Consider the following 26,307-nt stretch of genomic DNA (forward strand, 5'->3'; position numbering starts at 1 on the left):
ACCGTCAGTATGCTGGGACGAAGAAGTCGCTGGTGGATGACGCCTCACAGCGCGACGGAACGTCTTTGTTTCCCAAGCGCTGTGTGGTCACTGTGGCAACGGTGGCCGTCCTGCATTGGAGATCGATTCAGAGCAAGTGGGTCTGGACCAGCAGACCGTTGAAGTGATGGACACCACGAGCTCTTCTTCCAGAGTTGATGAAAAGTCTCTTGATTAACCCTTATGTACCCTAGGGGGTCATTTTGTTTTGTGGGGGTCGATCTGGACCCCCAACCGCACTTGGTACACAGGAGGAGGAGGAGGAGGACGAGGAAAGGGGGGTCGGCCAGGAGTCTTTGTTTCTTACAGGGTGGTGGTGGTGGTGGTGGTGGGGTTGTTCTGGACCCCTCCAGACCCCGCGGAAGCGAAGAATCTGACTCTCCTCTCCCACCTGTGGGGTCCAGCCCCAGCCCCCTAAAATTCAAACAAAGAAACTATATATTTTGGTGCCTGTAAACGAAAACAACAACAGGGTTAATTTAATGAGTTAAAGTGAAGTAAAACACACACATTGTTAGAAGTATCCTAATCTCGTTGTACCCGGTTCAATGACAATGCTCAGAATTGATCCATCCAGCTTTACATATCTTGACTGAACCCGTTAAACTTCAGTGTACCGCCGGCGGTACACTTACTAATTTGCATAGGAATTTCAAGAATGTCCGAAGGCTGCAAACGCGATTATACAAACACTATACGTCAATGGAAAGCTTAGATTCTCATGAATCCGCCGGTATAAACCACTTTCAGATGTGATTACCACAGCGGGTGAGAAAAACACATTTGTCCAACAAACAATGAATATCCATCCATCCGTTCTCTGTACACGGCTTCAAGGTACACAGCGAGACTCATATTTCCGGGTTCGTTATTACACACAGATGAAAATATTCCACAAAAAACGGCCATAATCCAACCTTTTACATCCAGACGACACAAGCCAGTAACATATTTTGTCCAAAACATGTCTTGAAGTCGGTATAAAATCCACGAATCTCGCGATGCGTGTCCAATATTCCCTGTATTTCTCGTCATATTTTTTTATTTACAAACAGTGTCACGGACGAGCGGGTGGACCCGAGCAGAAAGCCACACTACCAAGGCTGGCTGGACGAAAGTGATTTTATTGTGGGGAGTGAGTAATGGTGGCTAGGTGGGGGAAAACCAGGGTACAGGAGCGGGGGGTTCCAGGCAGGAGTGGGGTTCCAGGCAGGAGTGGGGGATCCAGGCAGGAGTGGGGGATCCAGGCAGGAGTGGGGTTCCAGGCAGGAGTGGGGTTCCAGGCAGGAGTGGGAGTCCAGGCAGGAGTGGGGGATCCAGGCAGGAGTGGGGGTCCAGGCAGAACCGGGGGGTTTGGGCCAGACACGGGGGAAGTCCAGGCAGGGAAGAACTGGTGTTAAGAGGTCTGGGGAGAGCCGGAGGGGAAGGAGGACGGCGGGGGGTTCCCGGACAGCCGAGCTGTATGGAGGCAGGAGAAAACAATGTTTAGTAAACAGGGTAGGAACAAACAGAACATGTAAAAGGCTAGAGAGAGAACTAAACTGCGTGGTTCTTGTTCAATACTCTGGCAGGGAGTGGAAGGCTGAGCCGGTACTTATTGTTGAGGTGAGTCATTCGTGAGATGCTCATCAGCTGTCCGGGAGCCGTGGAGGAGGTTGATTGCCTGAGTGGAGTCAGCTGAGAAGCTAGACTCCACTCAGGCACCGAGCTACAGGGGAAGACACAGGGCAGAGAAGCAGATGGGAGACAGGCAAGGCAGAGAAGGGAGCTGTGACAAACAGAATATTAGCGATTTTTTTGTACTGAAAATGGCTGGAATTGACTGCAGCTTTTAAAAAGATGTTGTCTGTTATACAAAAATAAAAACTGTGTCTGTACAAACCCAGTGCGCACAGTAGATTAGAGGGAAGCATCATTTCTCACCAGGGCCGGCCCTAGGACTTTGGTGGCCCTCAGCAAGATTTTTTTTGTGGCCCCAAAACATGCACAGGGCAACTACCAAATCACATGCACAGCTTGTAATTGGGTTAAAACACACACGCACATGATTAACAGCAAATATTCAGCCCACTCCTGAACTTCCTTTTTGGAGCCATGATGCCATCTCTAGTGCTACTGCTTTTCCATCTGTGACTTCTCCAGACCAATGTAATCGATCAAGTTTGAAACGGTGCCATGGTGTCACAGTAGCCTAACTTACGCACAAAGCATGGAGTCACCAACTGACTGCTGGTTTATTTTTTCTTTCCTGTATTTTTCCCGTATAGTTTTCTAATAAGCCAGTTTAAATTGATATGTTACCATGATGATTTATGTTTTATTGGAATAAAGACAGGCATGGGCGTAACCACCATCTCAGAAGTGAGGGGGACAAATTTTTCAGAGCGATTTATCATTCTCTTACATTTAATTGCACCGTCCTTAGTGGCTAAAGAACCACATGATCCCTAACAGCCACAGTACAATACCAGGGGACCAACTAGGCTAGTTCTTTAAACTATAAAGTATAAAACTTTAAACTATAAAATCTAAAGTTTTAGTGGCCAAACTCTAGTTGAGTTGACAACAATGTCCCTTGAACATCTACTGGACGAGTAGCCAAAGGTGCCAAACACTGAACATGAAATGATCCGTACTGCCTGGTTTCTCCCTGCAATAGATATCTTATTTCCAGGAAGTTATAATCTCTCCTTACCTGTAAAGACCCTACATCCTTGTCCCTGCTGCTGGCCTCTGATCCATCTCCTCCCTGACTCTGCTCTTTCTGTTATGGCAATAAACATAAAAAATGTGGTAAGAAAAATTCTGAAATAGCATTAGGAAGAGTAAAACTTGCAGTAGAATTTAACCTCAAAATCACTTTAACCCATAGATACATATTTTCTTCACCTCTGCAGACCCTGCATGGTCAACATTACTGCTGGCTGCCGCCTCTGGTCCATCTCCTGCCTGACTCTGCTCTTTGTTATGGAAATAATCATTAAAAAATCTGAAAATCAAAATTCTGAGATAGAATTTGAAAGAGAAGCAGTAAAAAATGTTGTAAATTTATACCATAGATAGCCTATTCTTTTTTCTCCTCCCTGACTCTCCTCTTTTGGGACCAAAAGACTTAAATACATGGAGAGCAATTGTGAGCACATCTTCTGCCCAGAAATGAAAGAGGACTGGGTTTATTCCAAGAATAAACTAATTAGCAGTAATGTAACAGAGGCAACCACATTTAAATTATTGTTAACTCGCTAACATATTGATATATTGCCACGTTTTACCTTGTCATTATTTAGCTAACAAGTCTAACATTGTTTGCATCCAACAAGGTCACACAACTTACACGGTTTGTTTGGAAAAAACTGTGTAAAGTTTTTTGCTTCTTGCTGGCTCTGGCTGGTTTGCTAAACATTACTCCAGACGCACGTTCAGCACTGCTCAGCACAGCAGCACGTCTCCTGTGGAACACCTGCGTTAGCATGCGCTCATGGTGCATTCAAAGACGGCTCGGGAAAACACGTTACTGGATGCTAATAACGGGTTTAGCTGTTGTAACGGCTGAAAAAAGTGCGGGGGGACAGAGGGCCCCTCTGGCAACCACTGTGGTTGCCAGGTTAGTCCGAAGCAAGTAATGTTAGATGGCAGTCTGTGGGTCAGACCATCAGACACAGTCAATTCGGGGGGGGGCCTAGTGGCGGCGGGGCCCTAAGCAGCTGCTTAATTCGTGTATAGGGAGAGCTGGCCCTGTTTCTCACACATGAAGGCCTACATATACAGAGAAGAAGGAGGGGGTCAGCAGGGCTCTTTGTTGTCCGCTTTATCCTCACTAGGGTCTTGGGGGGTGCTGGAGTCTATCCCAGCTGACTCAGGTGAAGGCAGGGGACACCCTGGACAGGTCACCAGTCTGTCACAGGGCTACATATACAAACACACAATCACTCACATTCACACCTACGGACAATTTCTCAGTACCAGGAGAAAACCCACACATGCACAGGGAGAACATGCAAACTCCATGCAGAAAGATCCCAGGCCCAGGCCGGGATTTGAACCGGGGATCTTCTTGCTGCAAGACGAAAGTGCTGACCACTACTGTACTGTGCAGCCCTGAACATCAATAATGAATAATCAATTTCCTCTCAGTAAGTTTTTTGGTATGATGTTTGTAATGTGGGCATCATCTCTCCATTTCAGGCTTAAATCTGTTGATTAAAGTTGTGTTCAATTGCATTGGTGCTCATGTTTTAGTCTGAAATGAGTTAATGTCTACTTTTAGGAGGCAAAAAGAACTTTGTCTGGAAGCTCTCACCCCAAAATACACAATAGTGACTGTGTTTTGAGCAAACCTGCCATTTTTCAATGATATAAAATCATAAAAATGTGTTTTTGGTTGTTGTTAGCCTGTAGAGGGTTAATGTGCAACTTTACACTGGCAAACGTTGCATTTTTGGAAAGAGCGCCCCCTACTGACCCTACAGAAAGTCTGTTTTCTTAGTTCCCTTGATGGTCAAATAAACTCTTTTCCTTGGGTTATTATCAAGGCATGCCCCACAGCCTGGTACTTCTGTATCCTAAGAAAGTAGCAGAAATGTACAGAAAGTCTTCCTTCATCTGGCTCAGTCCTTGAGGAGGAGTTGGTGCAGTGTTTTGACTTACGACAAAAGAAGATGCGAGATGACCCAAACTTCCAAGCATCTGCGGCAGTCTTCGTCTCCATCTTCAAAACAATAAAAACAGACTACACTAACGCCTATCGATGCCTGGCCAAGGACCTGGACGCTTACGCCATGAACACGGACATGACAATGGACTGCATCGGCAGCCTCCACGGCGGGGTGGCGGTGAGCTCCGTGGCCCCTGACGCGGAGCTGATGAGCGGCGACAGCCCGCATCACGGCCGCGGCGGCTCGTCGTGGGGACACGTGGCTGCGGCGGCGGCTGCAGATATTACAAAACAGGGAGAAAGAGGAGTGCCCCTCACTGTCTTGCCCACTGTGTGCAGGAGAACATGTCACTCGGTGGAACACACTCGTTTAGCTGCGTTTAATTCATTAAAGGTTTGTTTATTTTAATGCACTGTTATTAATATGTTGTGTAAAATGTTTGTTAAAGCTTTATTAGAACAGGGTCACGTGAATAGAAAGTTTTGCTATTTGTAATAGTGCTGATTTCAACCCCCAAATCGTTGTCCGTGAAAAATCAGATAGTGATGTTTGACTTTTCCACAGAGAATGATGACCCCAGCACACTGATTGTAAAATATTTCTTGTAACTTTATTAGAACTTGATAAAAGGTTCTTGAATGAATGGACTTTAATGCACTGTTAATACACAAAATACATTTATTTTTAATACAGTGTTATATAATGTGGTTACATCATTAAATACTGATGTTCAAATTCCACAAACCCACATATTTATATGACATTATGCATAATAGAAAAGAGAACAGCAGATGACTGACATGACAGCCTCCGCACGCAGATTCACGTCGAATCACAAAAGCGCCTTCATCACTGGGATTACCAGCCTCCTTCTCTCTCTCTCGTCCAATCACGGACGATTAATACCGCCACAAGTGCCTACCTCTTCTGGTATACAGAGCTATTTGCCGTTGTGTTTAGTTATTTGCTGTTGTGGTTTACACTTCAGGGCCACCGTACTTTTATTCTATTCCTGTTCAAACTAAGAATCATTTCACTCATTTTCAGAACATGTGATTTAATTCTTGTTGCTGAGACTCCAGCAGGAGGCGCCGTTCCTTCAGTCCACCAAGCACCAGAAATCTGCAAAAAACTGATTATTTATCAGAACTAAACGCTGCAGATTAGTTTTGTGTTTAGTTTTCAGACTGATTCAGCTTTTACATTCATATTTCTGTAGTTCTGCAGCTTCTTTTGTCCTGTTTTTAGAGAGAAAGTCTAAAATATGTGGAAGAATTTAGATTTCCTGTTGGATAAAAAGAGAGATTTAATAATAATGTAGGTTTGTCCTCATTGCTTCAAGACTAAAGCGCATAAAAGAAACTAGAATGTCTGAATAGAAAGAATATTCAGATGAAAACACGTCGTGTTAACTGGATGTTTGTGTGATTTCTGTTTGCTTTGTGAAGGTTTGAAAACTCTGTGAGCTAAATAATCATCAGATGTTTTTACAGGAAAAGATTTTAAATGTCTGTTTGTTCTAAAAAGAAAAAAGGAACAAATGAATACAATAACAATATTAGATTATAAAACAGAGTTTGCACAGTTGTTTGCACACAAAAACCTGATTTTCTCTGGACAATAATGTGTGAAAGTCTGTCAGCAGTTTGTAGATTCACTGCTTCCTCTCTCATTTCACACTTTGTGCAGCTCAAATGCTTTTAGTTCAAGTGAGCGTCAGAGGAACACCACATCCTGATTTTCACTCTCAACATTTGACTGGAAAAAGACGCAAACACCACATTTGGCTCCTGGAATAATCACAACTTCATCTTTGAAGAGGAAGAAGATTAGATTTAATCCATGAATGTGAAAACATGTTTGTGAGGGACAGAGTCATGGAGAGACTCAACGATCTGTTCAACACTGTTTCTCTGACAGGAGGAGACTCTGGAGACTGAACTCAGCACAGAAACACTGAGGAACCAGAGAACCTGAAGAACCCAAATCCAGGATAGAGAGGTTGAGTGAATGTGGTGTTGAAGGTGTGGAGGAGGATCAGAGAGTCAGAGGAGACTCTGTAGAAGGACAGAGTTCCAGCAGGAACGTCCACATAAACTGAAACTCTGTGAGAGACTGAGGAGGACCTGATGGGTGTTTTACTGTTATTGTGACTGACACAGTAACCATGACGATCAGAGCAGATCAGACTCCAGGACTGATCATTACGTCCAAACACACATTCATTTCTGTCTCCTTTCCTTCTGATTCCTCTGTAACTCACTGATATTTCAACCACTCCTCTCCACTCCACCTCCCAGTAACAGCGACCAGTCAGACCAGTTCTACACAGCAGCTGAGGCCAGAAGTCAAACCTGTCTGGATGATCAGGATACGACTGATCCTCCTCCACTAATGTCACCTTCCTGTTGTTGTCAGACAGTTTGAGGTTTCTGTTTACTGTGTTTGTGTCGACTGTGAGTTGACAGGAATCTGATGGAGAGAACAAACACAACACAGCTGCAGTTATTGATGGATCATGTGATCAGTATTAAAGCTTTGATGATGACCTCAGAGATGTGACACTTTGAAGATGCTTGAATGTGCTGCTTTGTTTCCATCAATCCATTCAAACACACTTACACTTCCTCAGACCTGGTGTCAACCATCGGACTCCAGCAGGCGTCACCCTGAAAGGAGGAGGACGGTCAGAGCAGCAGAGACTCTTTCAGCAGCACACATGGACGTTACATGGCTCTCACACTGTTCCACTGATAAAGGACCAGTCCAACATGGAGACACAGACACCTGAATGCAGCATCTCTAAAGTCCTGTCCTGTGCTCGTCACGTTCCAGCTCAGTTTACACTCATTATTCAGCTTTACTCATTGATGTTTCCTGGAGCTAGGCTAAAAGGTTCCCTGTCTGTCATGTCCATGTGCTAAGCTACGCTAACAGTTTCCTCTTCCCTTCAGTCATGGTGTGTAGCTGAGCTAACAGTGTTCTTCTGCTTCCACTCTTTGTGTTAAGGTAGGCTAAAAGCTTCCTGAGAGTGTCTGTCTGTCTGTACCTGAGAGTTTCCAGTCTACAGTGTGGATCCTCCACTTTAGCTCTCAGCATCTTCTCTCCTGAGTCTCCTGGATGGTTGTAGCTCAGGTCCAGCTCTCTCAGATTTGAGGTCTTGAAGCTCAGAGCTGAGGCCAGAGAAGCACAGCCTTCCTCTGTGAGCAGACAGCCTGACAGCCTGCACACACAAAACAACACAAACCTGATGGACAACACTTGGCTGGATGTTTCTCACTCTTTGTTTTCTTCTTTTTCTTTCAGCTACATTTTGGTGCAGATTTGATGCATCTGAAGCAAATAAAGAATCAATCTTTCATTTTCTTTCACTTTCAAAGTGTGAGTCCTGACCTGAGAGCTTCCAGTTTACAGTGTGGACTCTCCAGTCCAGCAGAAAGACTCTCCACTCCTGAATCCTGCAGGTTGTTGTTAGTCAGGTCCAGCTCTGTCACACTGGAGGACTGGGAGCTGAGGACTGAGGACAGAGCTCCACAGCTTCTCTCTGACAGATTACAGCCACTCAGTCTGAAGAGACAAAGACAAGAAAGGAAGTAAAACATTAAGTACAGTATTTTCTGTCCTGTTGAAAAGACAGCAGTGAATTTAACAACAAATACATCCCACTATGTCCAGAATACAGCAGCAGTAAGTCCACCTATCAGGTGATCAGGAATCACAGAGTCATCAGGATAAATCAGAATCTCTGCTGGTGAGAAGGTGGACTGTTCAGGTGGTCAAACATTTGAACATTGTTCTCCACATCTTCTCCTTCCTGCTTCTTGTCCAACAGCTGAACTGCAGAGTTTAGTCATCGAACAAACATCAAACACTAAAGGTTTGTTCTGGTGTTTCCTTTTCATTGACGTCTATCTGGAACATTCTATTTTGTAAAATGGTGGAAACTAAAACAGAACCTGGAACCAAGACTGTACAGGTTCTTACAGGTTCTGGTTCTGTGATGAAGGTTCCAGGTTGTTAAGTTCCTGTAGTGGAAGAGGCCTCATTAAGAGAAACTAGAGCTAAAGGTCAGTAACCAGTGGCGTGCACAGACATTTTGGGGGTCAGGTGCTCAGTGGGAAAAAAAGGGCACCTTGTGCAGCGTGTAGAACCATCAGCTGCCTGAATATAACAGTGTGAGATTTGAAAAAACAACAAAATCAGGAACACATTTTCTGTAACGGCATTAATTTTAACATCTTAATAATAACACACAAAGAGTCAATAAAACATTGTACCTTAAAAATTGGTAAATTAAAAGACTTTTACTTGAAAAATTTGCGCCCGTGCCAATCAAGACTGATTCCTGACATTAGGCTACAACAAGGCAGAAAGCTACTTTTCCTTTTTGTCATTTAGCAAATTAGTCACAGCAAGTGTTGCCTCAACCTACTGCAGGCTAATAATAAACCTACACAAACTAAATATTCAGTTATAGGATACAGATCATATGCTGTACCAATTCACCAAATAACACTGGTTGTGAGTAGGCTTGTCACGATACCAGAAATTTAGTAGTCGATACCAATACCACTTAAATTCTACGATACTCGATACCACGGTAGCGGAGGTAGCAGGTGCGTTGTGCCACAGAAATGACCGTCCGTGTCAAACACCGTGAGCTGTATAGTAGTCCAGATATATATTTTATATATATTTATATATTAAACAAGGCTTCGAGGCACACAATTTGCCCCGAGGATATTATGTAATCGAATTATTTGGGTTATCCGAGGAATCTTTTCAGCCCTAAACGTCACAAAGCTATTATGAGGGACAAACAAGGCTGGACACGCTTGTTATTTTGCCATGCAGCTCATTTACGATGGGCTGGGCTCATCTAATCATTGTAACGTAATTAGATATGAGCAACAATGATAACACGTGAATTCAGATGCACTCACCTTGAATTCTGTGTACAACTGTGTACAACTCTGGTACAACGCAGGCCGCTGAACCCGTTACGGTTCAGCGGCCCGCGGGCGGGCCGTTTTGATATCTGCATAAGCATTTTTCGAAATAGAACGACACTGCCAACTCGATGATAGAAACAGTATACGCCAATGGAAAGCTTAGATTCTCATGAATCCGCCGGTATAAACCACTTTCAGATGCGATTACCACAGCGGGTAATATAAACACATTTGTTCGACAAACAACGAATATCCATCCATCCTTTCTCTGTACACGGCTTCAACGTACACAGCGCGACTCACATTTGAGGGTTCATTATTACACACAGATGAAAATATTCCACAAAAAACGGCCATAATCCAACCTTGGACATCCAGACAAAACAAGCCAGTAAACTATTTTGTCCAAAACATGTCTTGAAGTCGGTATATAATCCACGAATAGGTCGTTTTCGAGGAAATGCACCTCGCGATGTGCGTCCAATATTCCCTGTATTTCTCGTCATATTTTTATTTACAAATAAAATATTAGCGATTTTTTTGTACTGAAAATGGCTGGAATTGACTGCACCTTATAGGGCTATATGTTTCGCCTAGTTGGACGTGTTGCTCCCCTTCGCTGTGCTGCGGTGACGGCATTTTTTGCAGACGGGTTTTTCAGGATCAATAACCAATCCGTCCTCGTCAGCCTCGAATCCAAAATACTTCCAGATGCGACTTCTGGCGTTTTTTTCTTCAACTAATTGAGGGGCAGCTGCTGTTGTCGAGCCAGGTGCGTGTGCCTCCGCCATACTGCATGTAGTTGATCTCTTTGCAGTGTAGTCAGTCATGTGATCAGCACTGTGTGAGGGTTGCCAGATAAATCGCTCATTTACAGCCAAAAAACCAACGCTAAAGAAGCGGCCAGATCTGGCTCCTCAGTACCTACGGTACTTTGGGTAGTCTAGAAAAGTCAGTACCGTCACATTTTCTGAATCTTAGTACCGATTTGGTCCCGAAGTATCGGTTCTCGTGACAAGCCTAGTTGTGAGGTCATCGTCGTCACGTTATGTCAGTTCATTGATTATTATTATGGGTAGTGTCGAGCTTGTTAAGCAGGCGGACAGCTGGCTAATTTAGGCACGGTTGTCAGAGGTGGGTAGAGTAGCCAAAATTTGTACTCAAGTAAGAGTAAAGTTACTTTAGAAAAACATGACTCAAGTAGAAGTAAAAAGTAGTCCTCTAAAAAATTACTTGAGTAAGAGTAAAAAAGTACTTGGTGAAAAAACTGCTCAAGCAGTGAGTAACAGAAACATCCAATTTATTTGTCTTCTGTGCATGAATTCAGTCAGACATACAATATAAATGTAAATTCAATAAAGTGTATATTCAGGTAAACCTCTAACTAAAATGATAATAAATTAAATCTTTATATGAAAAAAATATGAAAAAAAAATTATATTCCAAGAAACACGCTCTTGCCAGCGTTGCAGGTTTCCAGCATTTTCTTTTTAAAATATTCTTTAAGACTGTCCCTGAGGTTTAACATCAAAATATTAGACATACTGAATGACTGTAACCAAACATGTAAGTTAAGGTTTACCAATTTCTAAACCTTCTTCAATAGCAGTTTTTCCACAACATAAAACCAAAACAAAGGTAACAACTCTGCAAACTTGTAGTGAAAAGATACATTAGGGTAATTCCATGCCAAATCACCCAGAATTAGAAAAAAATCCCCAGGTCACCATCAGAAAATTCTGAGAAACTGAGAAATCCCAAATTTTAGCTACAAACCTCTAATACTTTGGAAGTTACAGCACATAGAAAATTAAGGGTTTTTATTGACGTTTTCTGCCACAGCATGATCAGCCATGTTGGGGGATCAATAACTTTTGTTTTTTCTATCTCAGAATCATAGGCGTCAGTTTAGGGGGGGACGGTGGGGATGTGTCCCCCCCACTTTTTGTCAGTGGTTATTTTGTCTCCAACACATTCAAATTCTTCACATGTAAGCCATTGTAAACCCAGTTATTTTCAGCAGTATAGAAAATTCCGACACTCCTGAACGCACCATCCGCACTCGGCCGAGAGTTGCACAGACACGCAGCACACCTTCGTGAGGTTAAAAAAAAAACGTGCAGATGCTAAATTTGCGCCCGTGCCAAGTGGAAGCTACGACCAGAGGCGTGCAGGGGCAAAATTTCGGCCCGGGACAATTAGTATTATAGCGGCCCACAGACCCTTCTACCTGCATGTACCGATAGCTCAACAGGTTGAGCCTCCACATTTGGTTCAGTGGTTGTGAGTTCGAGCTCAGCTTGTGGCATTTTAGACCTCCATACTCTAACTAGTGCAAAAAATGTTCCACACTACAAAGTGTTACACAATACATAAATACAGAACTGTCTAACTTTGGTGCAGAATATTTACAAATATTATAATTATTGAATTCTCAGAAATCTGACTATATATATGTACTAACTAAAAGTATGTCAATTGATTTAAGCTATGCCTACAATGCCATGCTTACTAGTAGCATTTAGGATGTAGTTTTTAAGTATCCTTTGAACAATATATTACACATGTGGATGATGTGTTGAAACATTATTTCCTTGCGAGTATGCATAATATATATTATTTCATGTTGTGGATAATAAACTTTTGTGGCAAAGTCATGTTTTTTTTTGACGGTATTGATGGTTGTTGGTTGTTTTTTCACCACTAACTCTTTGAGTAGATCAAATATATTGATATTTAACTATAAAACTAAGCTACTGCAAGTTTTACTGATTTTTCATATTTTTTACATGTGACCAAAAGCGCTACACTTGTGTGAATCTTCAAAAAACATTACAAGAATATGAAGCACTTTGACCCCAAAGTTAGAACTTCTCACACTTAAAGCTTATCATGGTATAAAACTACGGTAGAGATTTTACGATCCTGAACAACTGACCTCATTAGATTTTAGTGCATTGAATAGAGGTCATTTTTGTATAAAATCAAAAAATGTAATTTTCAAAAAATTTATTCCTCAGTTACCATTCACACTATTCTCAGTCTGAAAGCATTTCTGATTGCTGAATAGTCATAACATTCGATATGAGAAGCTTCTTTTCTATAGTCCAATCCCTATTTCTGCAAAATACATAAATCTATACCATCAATTTTGAAAAAATTAGGCTTACAGCCATTTTGAGAGCTTTATGGCACAGTAACTAAAATACATGTGACCTTGATGATGACAAAAATGGATTCTACAGGAAAAGTTAGGCCTAGATGTATAATATCAGAATTCTGAGATAGAAAAAACAAAAGTTATTGATCCCCCAACATGGCTGATCATGCTGTGACGGAATATATCAATAAAAACCCTTAATTTTCTATATGCTGTAACTTCTAAAGTATTGGAAGTCTGAAGCTATAATTTGGAATTTGTCAGTTTCTCTGATAGGTGTACATGTGTGATTTTTTTTCGTAATTTTCTGAGATGGTGACCTGGGGCCACCTGGGTGATTTGGCATGGAATGACCCATGAACCTTTAACCTGCCCTCTAAATGACACATCAGGGCTAACCAGGTAGATTCTGTTTAGAACAAGGCAGTCTTTACATATAACAGGTGTCTGTGTCCAAATAAGAGAGAGAGTAGACAGACTGACAGAGACAGAGCTGACAGACACAGAGAGAGAGAGAGACAGAGAGAGAGACAGAGAGACAGCAGACAGACAGAGAGAAAGACGCAGCAATGTTGGTTTGCTTCGGCAGACTCAGAAGACACCGCATAGTGTAGCTGCTCTTTTGTGACGCGTGTAGGCTAAACATGCTCCGTATGTGAGGCCACAGGTGTTCCCCTCCTCCTCCTCCTCTGTCCATCATCTTGGTCTGTGCACGCCACAGATACGAGCCCGGCAGCTACACAGTTGTGCGGTCATGTGACTGAATGACGACCTCTGATTGATGAAATACAGTCATGTGGTAGAACTTTTTGTGGAAGTGTGTATCTAGCAAAATAAAAGAAGTATATGCGTTATCACTTGGATAACAAGAGAAGTAACGAGCCGTGAAGTGCAATGTAGCGGAGTAAGAGTTGCGTTTCATATCCACAAACATACTCAAGTAAAAGTTAAAAGTATTGTGCTTTAAATTTACTCATAAAAGTACAATTTATCAAAAAAAGTACTCAAGTAAATGTAACTGAGTAAATGTAACTCGTTACTACCCACCTCTGACGGTTGTTTAGCGCTGCATGAGACAGACTACTTCACAACAGAGACAAACTAGAAAAGCACTCAGAGAGCGCAGTACTCTGCCAAGGCTGCTCAGTTGATGGATCATTTCTGATGGATGAAATATTTAATAAAAAATGACCTTGTGCTGAGTACAGGCATGTGTTATGCATGTACATGTTATGTATTCATACCAAATCACATGTAAATTACTTTTATAGAGGTCTGTTGATCAGTTCATCACTTTTGGCAAGCCTTTGTTTTGCTACTGTTAAAATAACCGTTCCCTCTGTGCTTTTATTTTGAAGGTGCATTTTTAATGGTACAGGCTTTTATTTTGTAATCATTCCAGCGGCACAGGAAGTGTTTCTCTAAGAAGAGGTTTCTTGACATGACGAAGACGCTGCTGAAAAGTCAGAAAATTCACATAAAGATGAAAGAAAACGGTTCCACTGTTGCTGTCTAGTAAAGGATGTGTTTAAACTTAGAAGCAGCTGGAATGGAGACAAGAAAGGAGGGAAGGACAGAAAGGTGAATTTATGTTCAAAATAGGGCTGACGGCTGAACATAAATAAAGGCTTTGTGAACCATCAGGAGCTTCACCATTGTCTGTCTGGGGTTTGCTTCATACGTGACCTAAATATGTAGCGGGACTCAGAAACAGCCCACAGTTTAATCATTTGTGCCAAATCCATTAGTCCGTTTTTGAGGAACGTTTCACACAGACAGACAAACAGATTAACAGATTCATAGACAAACGTACACTGATTGTTACATAACTCTGCCGTTCCTTGGCGGAATAATAAATGCACCGTGTGCAGGGTTAGATCTTAACACTTAAGCCCATGGCTAGTGCAGATATCCACGGGCTAGTGTAAAATCTCTGCGACGAGCCCGTGTTGGCTAGTGCAAAACTTTTTAAGTTCACTCTATTTCTATTGTAATGTATTGTTGATGTCATTGTTCATTGACACAGGTAACTGTGTTGCACCATGATAAGTGCTTAATTTGCCACAAGATGACACCACTATACAGAATCTGTAACTTAGGGTAGATGGCAGGGCAGTAAGGTGGGGTGATGTCAGCCATGTTTGAAAAGTTTGTTTGTAATGTGAGTGAGGAGATTTGCAGTGAATTTGCAAGATAGCATAGCTTTTAATGGGCTTATCGAGATGGCCAGTGGTTCTGAGCGCAGGGAGCATAACCTGGTGAGTATGGAGATTCAAGAAGTCTCAAAATCTGTTAGTTTTTTAGAATTGAAATACATGTGACTTTCATATTGAGAAACAGGTGGTCCTTAGTGCTGTGTCAGTTAGTTATGAGCATAGTAGGGCTGGCCCGAATAGTGGTTTCTGGTCTCCGATTATTCAGGCCCTATTAAAGACTCATATCCGAATATTTGTCCCGCCCCATAACGTCCGACAGGGGTGCTTCAAGTAACGGGCTAGTGCAATATTCTGCGGGCTAGTGCATTTTGCAAGTAACTAGCCCGGGTGGCTAGTGCAGAAAAAAGTTAAGATCTAACCCTGGTGTGGCAACTGAGGCTGATGAACAATACACTTGATTCATTTAGGTGTTACCTGGATGGTGGTGTTCACGTTACGAGATGGGGCGAGTCACGGCACGGGTCATGTGTGTGTGTGTGTGTGTGTCTCTGTGTGTGCTTCGGTGTGTGTGTTTAATGTTTAAATTTTTTTTTATAACGTTGAGACGTGGAGGACACCTGCTTGATACTGAGGATAAGGGGCAGCTGCTCTAGCACCACCTGGTGTCTATCTGTGCACGCCACTGTCAGTAACAGAACTGATGTGAGTCATAGAAACACAGAAAACCTCCCACCTCAGCTGTTCTGTTCATCATGAATAAAAACACATTTTAAATGGTCATCAGTTGAACAAGTTGACGAGTCCTGACCTGAGAGCTTCCAGTTTACAGTGTGGACTCTCCAGTCCAGCAGAAAGACTCTCCACTCCTGAATCCTGCAGGTTGTTGTTAGTCAGGTCCAGCTCTGTCACACTGGAGGACTGGGAGCTGAGGACTGAGGACAGAGCTCCACAGCTTCTCTCTGACAGATTACAGCCACTCAGTCTGAAGAGACAAAAAGCAGATTAGACTGATGAAACAGCAGGAAAATTAAAAGTGTTGTCAATCTTCAACTACTTACAGAACTTTCTTGGAGGCTTTGACCACTGGCAGCAGCCTCAGAAGAACCTCCTCTGAAGCAGAGTATTTCTTCAGGTCAAACACGTCCAGATGTTCTCCTGATGACAGTAAGATGAAGCCCAGAGCTGACCACTGAGCAGGAGACAGTTTATCTGTGGACAGACGTCCTGATCTCAGGGACTGTTGGACCTCCTCCACTAAAGAAACATCCTTCAGTTCATTCAGACAGTGGAACAGATTGATGCTTCTCTCTGCAGACACATCCTCACTGATCTTCTTCTTGATGTACTTCACTGTTTCCTGATTGGTCTGTGAGAGACTTCCTGTCTGTGTCAGCAGGCCTCGTAGGAGATTCTGATTGGTTGGCAGTGACAGACCCAGGAGGAAGCGCAGGAACAAGTCCAGGTGTCCGTTTGGACTCTGCAAGGCCTCATCCACAGCTCTCTGGTAGAAACGTGTTGGATCTATCTTCTGTCTGAACAGTTTAGACCAACGAGATGTTGTTTGTTGTTGTTCTTCCAGCAGGTTGACTCCAGAGTTGATGAAGGTCTGATGGACATGAAGAGCAGCCAGAAACTCCTGAACACTCAGATGGACGAAGCAGAACACCTTGTCCTGGTACAGCCCTCTCTCCTCTTTAAAGATCTGTGTGAACACTCCTGAGTACTTTGAGGCTGCTCTCATATCGATGCCACACTCTGTCAGGTCGGACTCATAGAAGATCAGGTTTCCTTTCTGCAGCTGCTCAAAAGCCAGTTTTCCCAGAGACTCAATCATCCTCCTGCTGTCTGGACTCCACTGTGGATCTGTCTCAGCTCCTCCATCATACTTGACCTTCTTGACTTTGGTCTGAACCACCAGGTGGTGGATGAACATCTCAGTCAGGGTTCTGGGCAGATCTCCTCCCTCTCTGCTTCTCAGCAGCTCCTCCAGAACTGTAGCAGTGATCCAGCAGAACACTGGGATGTGGCACATGATGTGGAGGCTTCGTGATGTCTTCATGTGGGAGATGATGCTGCTGGCCTGCTCCTCATCTCTGGATCTCTTCCTGAAGTACTCCTCCTTCTGTGGGTCGGTGAACCCTCTGACCTCCGTCACCATGTCCACACAGTCAGGAGGGATCTGATTGGCTGCTGCAGGTCGTGTGGTTATCCAGAGGCGAGCAGAGGGAAGCAGATTCCCCCTGATCAGGTTTGTCAGCAGCACATCCACTGAGGTGGACTCTGTAACATCAGTCAGGACCTCATTGTTGTGGAAGTCCAGAGGAAGGCGACACTCATCCAGACCGTCAAAGATCAACACAACCTGGAAGTCTTCAAAGCTGCACATTCCTGCTGCTTTGGTTTCACTGAAGAAGTGATGAACAAGTTCCACCAAACTGAACTTTCTCTCTTTCAGCACATTCAACTCTCTGAAAGTCAATGGAAACATGAAGTGGATGTCCTGGTTGCTTTTGTCTTCAGCCCAGTCCAGAGTCAACTTCTGTGTTAACACTGTTTTCCCGATGCCAGCCACTCCCTGTGTCATCACTGTTCTGATTGGTCCATCTCTTCCAGGTGAGCCTCTAAAGATGTCTTCTGGTCTGATGCTTCTTTCTGCTCTGTCTGCTTTCCTGGATGCTGCTTCAATCTGTCTGACCTCATGTTCATCATTGACCTCTGCAGTCCCTCCCTCTGTGATGTACAGCTCTGTGTAGATCTCATTCAGGAGGGTCTTCTGTCCTGCTTTAGCGATGCCCTCAAACACTCTCAGGAACCTCTTCTTCAGAGAACATTTAAGTTTCCGTCCACAAACTGCAGCAGCAAGTTCTGAATGAAAACACAAGAAAGAAAGAGTGAAGTAGAAGTAACCTGGATATTAAAGCACCAAAGTAGCAATAAAGTGAAGGTGACAGTTTGTCCCTCAAATACTGATTGTATGAAGATATTCAGAGACTTTAGTAAATGTTCTGTTGATCAGCAGCTTCAGTCTTTACACAAATCCTCTTACTGCTCTGCAGACAGTCAGCCAGCTTCTCCTGCTTCATCCTCCTCAGGAACAACACTGTGATCTGCTCAAACATCTCTCTGCTGCTCCTCTCATCTTCATCATCACCCTCCAACTCCTCCTCATCCTCCCTCTGACTCTCTGAGCATTCTGGGTAATCTGGACTCACAACCTTCTGCATCTTCTTCAGCTCCTTCTTCACAAAAGTCACCATGTTGTCCTCCAGCAGCTGGAACAGAGAAATGTGTCAATGAGTCCATCAGAGTCAAATCATGGAGCCAAACATCAGATCCATGTTGGACACACTGACAGTCCACTGGTCTACAAAGAGCAGCATGGAGATGCCTGAACACAACAGATGGAGAACAACTTGTTGTCCATGAACTCACCATGAATATGGAGTCCAGGTGATGCTGCTGGACAGACTGAGCTCTGGGAACCTCTGAGTTCTGCTGCTCCACTCTGTGGATCAACATCAACAGTCAGATCTCAGTACGTCTGTCCACACAGAGACAAACACCAGCTACGACACCATCAACGTCTTCAGGAGACTCTGAAAATGGAACCAGTTATCTCCACATTTAAACCTCATCATGTCTCCCCTCGCTGTGACGTGGACGTTCACAACAGACAAACACTTTGGATTTCAGAGCAGGTCGGACAACACGTCGTACAAACTGGTTCTGTTCTACAATAAGTGACTCTTTCTGTCAGTTCCAGCTTACATCTGATCAGCAGACGGATGGACGTCTTTGAAGTCAATGAAATCATCCTTTGACCGGTCACTCTTGAAGGACAGACAGCTGGGTTCAGGACAGTCTGGGTTCTGCTGCTGGATCCTGAAACAAAACCGGAACAGACAAAAACTGAAGCAAAACATCTTCAAGCTGTTAATAAACACATCAACAACTTTGAGTCTGAAATGTCTTTCTGTCAGTTTTACTGTCTCACCTTCCATCTGCAGATCGTCTGAAATGAAGAGGAGGATCCATGGACCAGTCACTGTTCATGGACACACAGCTGGATGCAGGTCCAGGTCCAGGTCCAGGTCCAGGTGGATTCCTGTCAATAATGATGCAGCAGTGATGTGATGCTGAGCTCTGACATGCAGCAGAGTCCTGGACAGTTAGAGATGGTGGTCTCACCTCTGAGCTTTGCTCTGGTTCTCCTGTTCCCCACACAGAGAGCTTTTAGAGGGAGGGACTCCCTCCTCTCTGTCCTCACACTCATCCATGATGCTCAACTCACAGCAGCTCACACACACTTTCTACCTTCACCTGCACAGGAAACAAACATCATTCATCCACTCAGATCCTCCTGGAGAAGATCAGCTGCTGCACTTCTACTATCAGTCCAGCAGATGGAGTCATGGAGCTGCAGAGACTCACAGAGAAACCAAAAGTAAAAAAGACACGACGCAGTTTGTTTTGTGAAGAAACAAAGAAACATCAGCAGCTGATCAAACTGACTGAAGTCAATCAATGATCTAATAGAAATACTGACTGATTGCAGTGAATCAATAACCTGATAATCATATTCATGGATGTTTAAACAGCAGTGATCCAGAGTTTGTGGTGAAATAAGAAGTGAACATGTAGAAACATGACAGAGCAGAAACAAACAGCAACATTACTGAAGTTAAAGCAGCAAACAAAGCAAACTTACACTTTATTCAAAGCGCTGAAGAAGAAGAAGAACAAAGTTTCCAGTCCACTCCTGAACACTCAGACAGGTGATCTGTTTCCTGGAACCAGTCAGGACTCCACCTGTGAGGAAGCAGCAGGCAGATTTTCACAATAAGATCATATTTTACAGACTAGAATAAAGGTGACATAGCTACCATCATTTAGCTGCTGCTGCTAACAACATTAGCCTCCATAGAGGAGATAAACTCTCCAGGTCAGTGTTAAAGTCATCTCAGCAGGGCCGGACTGGGAAAGAAATTCAGGCCGGGAGATTTCCAATCAGTCAGGCCACTTCCGCCACCACAAGGGTTGTGTCACGTGGGATAATGCACCAAAATTTAGGTTTTTTTTCCTTCCAAAAATATGCCTTTTACAGTTATGTTATAGCAATTACAACACTACTAAACAGACAGTAAGTCTATTAAACACAACCATAACGACAGCTCCATACAGTCCAGTACTTTTCTCTTCTGTAATCTCTTCACTACCCTCACCAATTTTTCCAATGTTTTCCTTTTCCTATTATTTATATAACATGTGGAATTAAAAATATATATATTATTTTGTCAGCAAATCATTTAGATGTCAGCTGGTCATAGCTAATAGTATATGCAAACACCAATGTTCATTTTATAACTGAAAATTGTAAGTCAACTGCCTATCCTACCTGAAGAGGGGGTCTCAAACGTTTTCAGGCTTCCTGCAACCCACCTGACACCTGTGGAGCTTATTTGGGCCAGACATTTTTTATTATATTTTGGCCTTTGAAGTCTGATGATGCATTTGTGAGAAGAACCGACCGTTTGTAAACTTAAGGGTGCTCCATAATCTTCACTCCTTCCACTGTCTGGCCTCACTCTCATATCACCGCTCTGCAGTGCATGCTTCCCCGTTCTCGCTATGAAGGGGCGGGCCATAAAGCAACTAACCAATCATGGCACGTTTCTTCTAAAAAAAATGTCAGTTTGACCAATCCCTATCCTTCTGATTTAGAGCTCAGAGCACTTGCTTTGTGTGAGTGACAGGAGGGTGGGCGTGTACTCTGTAAGGCTTCCAGCGCTGCTGTCTCTGGCCTGTCTGCCAAAAAGCCGATCAACTTTTTTTCATTGGCCTGCCAGTCCGAGATTGACCTGTCCAGGCAGGCCAATAAGGAGGCAGGCCACTGGGAAAAGTCCCGCCTCTCCCGATTGCCAGTCCGGGCCTGCATCTCAGTAACTGGTTGTCCTCTTCTCCACATCTGGACATCATCACATCTAAAGCAGTGACCTACGTTACTGTAGCTGAAGTTACTGTAAGTTAACATCAGACTGGAACCTCTGATCATAAACATGTTCTAACATCGGCTTTTAAAGTTGTTCTTAAATCTCTTTTCATGACTCTTTACTTGTAGATGTAGAACCTGAAGCTGTCGTCGAAAGTTTCATTTTTGAGCACAATAACGAAAAAGTTAATGAAGCAGAAGTCAACTAGTGATATTTTCTGAATTATTTGTAGCTGCATGTCACAATAATGCAAAATAAAACAAATAAAATGCTTTTATTGTGAAATATTTGGTCACAAATGAAACAAAAGGGTGTTTTTTTGTTGAACTTTTAGAACTGGTTGAGCAGCTTTGACGAGGTGAAGCACAAAAATCTAAACTATGTTTTGTGTTATTGTGAGGTGCAGCTTTAAGTTGTGTAACAGAAGTGTGTGTGTCCGACTGAACAGCAGGTGAAATGTTGCCACGGCAACAGCAACAACAAACACTGTGGATGAAACCTGGCAACAAGGACCGAACACACAGCAGGTTTGTTCTGTTTCTGTCTTTTAAAGCTTTATTTTATTGATTCTAAATCTACCAGCAGCTACAGACTTTCTTTGACCAAACACTGATGGATTCAATCTGAATTTCTCTTCCTGCTTCTCATTTTTCTTCATCAGGAACATTTTTAGGTTTTAATCCTCCACTTCCTCACTGCTGCTTTTTGGATTTTAAACTAATTCTACTGTTTCGTTTTCCTCCCTGCACTGTAAATAATAAATAAAATCTGTAAATAAACTGTAAAACTCAATCAAATCCTGTAACATTTTAAAACAAAATTTACCTGCAAATATCTGTAAAATATTTTTATTTTATTTCAGCTGATTGAAAAACAGTAAAAGTCATTTTATGGTCACATGTTGTAAAAGAACAAATTATTTAACGTAAAAATGCAGATTTTTATTTATTTTGATGTGGACATTATTTACAACTTTGTTTTGCTTTATTTTATTTTTAACTGTCAACATGTAAATTGATTCTTTTTTCTTCACAGATATTATTTCTGATTTAACAAAACAGGAAAAATAATCAAACTGACAGCTGAAAAAACTATTTAACATTTTTTCTTAAATATAAATAATTCTTCTCTCAAATAACAGTAAAAATGTATATATATATATATATATATATATATATATATATATATATATATATATATATATATATATACATATATATGTACATATATTGTACTCATTTAAATGCAGTGAAACTCTGAATTTTGTTGTCAAATGTTTTTATAGAACTGTTATTTTAAAAAATATTTCAAGATATATTTTACCTTTGCTGTTATTTGAAAGAAAATAAATAAATATTGGATATTTTTTGATTTGAGTTTTTGGTAAATTACAGGTAATATTCTGTAAAATCACAGAAAAAAATTTGAAATCAAGATAAAACAAAACAAACACCAGAACTGTAAATAATGTCCAAATCTGTATTTTTATAAATAATACATTTTACAATGTGTGACTCTAAAATGTCCAATTTTACTGCATTTAAATCAACTAAAAATATCAATATTTTCCAGATAATGTTCAAATAATGCTAAATATCTGTACATTAAAAAATGCTGTGCAACAGAGGATTTATTGTCAAATATTGTTTAAAAACTGTTACTTTTAATATTTTAAAATATACTTATATATTTGCTGTTATTTAAAGATAAAAACAAATAAACATTGAATAGTTTTTTAACCCTTATGTACCCTCGGGGGTCATTTTGTTTTGTGGGGGTTGATCTGGACCCCCAACCATGGTATATTCTGACACTATGAGACATTTATTGTGAAAATAACGCTGGTTATCTACTGTACCTGTAAACTGTAGTATTATGTTTTCCTCATAGAAAATGTTAGAGAATTTCTGGATGTCTGGTGAGGAACCTCAGGAAGCGAACTCAGGAACACTCAGGAGACTCAGATGACTGATGTAGAGAAAAATGCTTTACTGAGTTCAGGAGAAATGATACAGCAAGGACCGCATATGCCGACAAAGCCAGTATCAACTCTGAGGAGTCTCTCTGTCCTTGGAGGGTTTCTACTGTCTGAGAGAGAAAAGAGGCAGATCTAACCTTGTTATTGTTGCTCTATCAGCAAATAGTTGTCTGTCTGAGCAGTTGGTGTGCTTCTGTGTGTCTTCAATTGGGGTCAAAGGGTGACCTTCTGTATGTTGGTTCAAAATGACCTATTAGCTACAATTTTTCCTTCACAAATCCCTCCTTTTTGATCGTAAGATCAAACCTAGACTACAAGTAAAAGGAAACATTTTAAGTGTGGGGAAACCCAGGGCCAGAGAGCTCCTCAGAATTGATTCTGTAATATTCAAAAGGTAAAAAAATCATTTTAAAAAGTCATGGTAATACACAATAAAATTACACATAAAATACACATAAATTTAAATCATCTTGAAAATTAAATATGTTAAAAAATTGGAGTAATTCGTCACATCTGCTATACCTGTAATTACACACGGTTCAAAAAACTGAAATTTCAATCATCTAAACTAACTCAAAATGTCACCAAACCACAAACACCTATTTATTAATAGTATGTTAATAGTCACATACCCTTCATTTGTTTAACACTAATTCATACTTTTGAGGAAGAAAATGCTAAAAAAAAAGAGAGAAAAGTAAAAATCTGTTTATGTAATGAGAGGTTAGCTCCATGAAGGGATAAAAATGAAGGATACATGGAATTCAATGCTTAAAAACTCTCTTTCTATTAAACTAGCAAACCTACTGCAAACATGTAATTAAACGGATGTATGTTTTACAAAAAAAAATCATTTCACGTCAAGTTTTACACAGAGACATCATTCCATGAAAATTCAGGTTTCAGGCAAGTTGTATTATTCATGATTTAGCAAAATTAAAATGAAAACAATTCAAACAACACTATATTGATTATTTAAACACACGTGTAAAGGTAGTGCAGTGTAGATGTAACTAAGTGTGTGTGTGAGGTGTGTGTATGTTGTGGTGTTTGTGTGTGTAGCTGTTGCATCCCTCTTACTGACCTGGTCTAAATCATCTTTTATTCGTTCAGTTCAACCAGTGTGAACGATGCAGACCCTCCCATTTCTCAGATCAGCGCAACTCAAAAGAGCACAATAATGCAATGTGTGGATCAGTGTAAAAACAGCACATCGAGGAAACAAAATGAGAAAATTCTCTGAAATCAATGAGTATTTGATTATATTCTGTGATTCTAAAACCATTCTCTTGTAATGTTAAATCAGTAGGAACTCATTGTTAAACTCCCGGTCCCAGCTGCGGCTGTCTTCCACACCATTATCACAGTCTGTATTATATGGTGGAATCCACTGATTCATCTCAATTAGGGAGCAGAAATGAGCAGAAATATGTGTGCAGGAGAGAAGGTGAGGCCTTCTGCACTCAATTTAGTGCTCAGCAAATGAAAAGCAGCTCAACTGGGTTGAGGTTAGGTGACTAGTTGTGCAGAAGCATTCCCTTTTGTTGCCTTTAGAAGGTCTTGGCTGGATTTGGCAGAGGAACAAAACAAGTGAGAACAAGTAGTAGTGAAATTACCAGTACAATGATGGAGGGCCATTCTATTTTGCAGAGCCACAGTTTTAACCTCCTGTAATTCTTTGTGTTCTGCCTGTCAGGATTCTACCTCTGCTGCTGCCTTTTTGTTCCTTTTCCACTTTTCCTGCCCTTCCCTATTATTGCCCTTCTGTGTGTGTTTTTGTCTTGTGTGTCTCTGTCTCCCTCTGTCTGCCAGCCTTCCCTCTTCTCTCTCTCTCTCTCCCGGTCACTCGTCCTCTGGCTCTGTCTGCTGATTGCCCTCAGTTGGCATCAGCTGATCAGTTCCCCTCACTCACCTGTTCCCTCAGCCATTTAAGCTGAGTTGTTGTGTGAGTTCTTCCCCTCTGCTTAGATTGTATTGAGCCTTGTAACACCATAACCTTAGTTCATTTGGTTTTTGCCCTGCTGTCCGAGTTGTAGTCACTATAGTTGTGTTTTTGGTATTTTCATTAAATAAAACCCTTTTTCATTTCCACCTTTAGTCTGTCTGTTTGCCTGCGCTTGGGTTCTCCACCCCCAGAATCCTAACACTGCCACCATAGCACGGCTGGACGCATTCAGGTGACTCTCCAGTTCTTTAGTTTACTTCTCTGTGTGATATGAAAACACCACATGAGGGGAGAATTACACCCCACACCTGCTGGCTCGTGGTGATTTCTCTCTTGGTCCTACTTTGGGTATTATGAAGCAAGGCCATTTCAGGAGTTTGTACTGCTCTAATTAACGGGACGAGATAAGCTAAGTTACAAACTCCGTTTAGCTGTGAGTAAGGCATACAACTATACGCTTTCTCACCACAAACTAAATACACTCTCTGCAGCAGTGGAGCTTGTTTTAACACAACAGGTACCTCAGTGATGCAGCTGCTTTTACCTCGTAGCTCCTTTGGTTGGGGACCCACACCCTTAAAACACAGGGACACATTCTGTAACTCGTGAACCTGAATAGGGGGCAAATATTGATCACAATTCTTCAACGGTGTATCAGCATTTGAGATGGTAACAGAACAATTGTGAATATTAACATTTAATACTCTGACATCATGTGTTCAGAACCAGGGTTGAACTATTACCAATGCATCCACTAATATGGAAACGGTGTAGGGCTGCAGAACACATGGAGAAACTTCAATCTGAGAGCGAGAGCAATTAGTTTGGACTAGTGCTAATGAAGTTCTATATTTTCTGACTAGGTCAGTGTATATTTTCACAGAGTGGATTATCAGCAATTTGCATATATTGAGTTCAGCAGGCCAGTGTTGTGTGTTGACCTCAGTTACCACCCATTCTGACATTTCTTGGTACCTAGAAAACTCAGTGTTTTTAACAGGAGGTCGGGGTGTAGCAGTCCTCTGAACCGTTCTCCATCCTTGAACCTATATCATTCCAGTTTATTTCTCTGTAATCAGCTAAAGAAAAAGGAACCGGTGTAAACATAGGAGAATGCACAGAATTATGCATGTGTTGACACACCCAGCATTTACTTATATTACATTCATGAGCACAACCTAGCATAAGCTTTACTGCAGAATTCTCCTTAGGTTTGCTTGGTAACTGGTCAGGTAATGACACAGAACGCATTACTTTACCGATACGAGCATGTTGTTGTTTAGGGGAGGTTTTTTCCTTCGCTGGCAGGCACCTGTGATCTTTAAAAGGAAACAACCTGTAGTTTCGTGCAAATTCAGTTCACATAGGGTTGCTATTGAGGATTTTTGCAGTAAAACACTATAAGTCAGGTATTCCTGTCAAAGGCTCAACT

General features: G+C 41.8%; 1 protein-coding gene across 1 annotated transcript in view; it reads right to left on the reverse strand.

The window, feature by feature from the left end:
• Positions 1-6,153: 6,153 nt before the first annotated feature.
• LOC127533522 (NLR family CARD domain-containing protein 3-like) overlaps positions 6,154-26,307 on the reverse strand; it is a 38,064-nt gene continuing 17,910 nt past the window's right edge. Inside the window, exons 5-10 of the mRNA XM_051946723.1 lie at positions 18,009-18,234; positions 16,021-17,827; positions 15,771-15,944; positions 7,744-7,917; positions 7,317-7,363; positions 6,154-7,166 (exon numbers count right to left, since the gene is read on the reverse strand). Of these exons, the coding sequence (XP_051802683.1) occupies positions 6,637-7,166; positions 7,317-7,363; positions 7,744-7,917; positions 15,771-15,944; positions 16,021-17,827; positions 18,009-18,234 (2,958 nt within the window). The 3' untranslated portion in view covers positions 6,154-6,636. The remainder of the gene's footprint in view (positions 7,167-7,316; positions 7,364-7,743; positions 7,918-15,770; positions 15,945-16,020; positions 17,828-18,008; positions 18,235-26,307) is intronic.

Source organism: Acanthochromis polyacanthus, chromosome 4, assembly GCF_021347895.1.
Source record: "Acanthochromis polyacanthus isolate Apoly-LR-REF ecotype Palm Island chromosome 4, KAUST_Apoly_ChrSc, whole genome shotgun sequence".
NCBI classification, from domain to species: domain Eukaryota; kingdom Metazoa; phylum Chordata; class Actinopteri; family Pomacentridae; genus Acanthochromis; species Acanthochromis polyacanthus.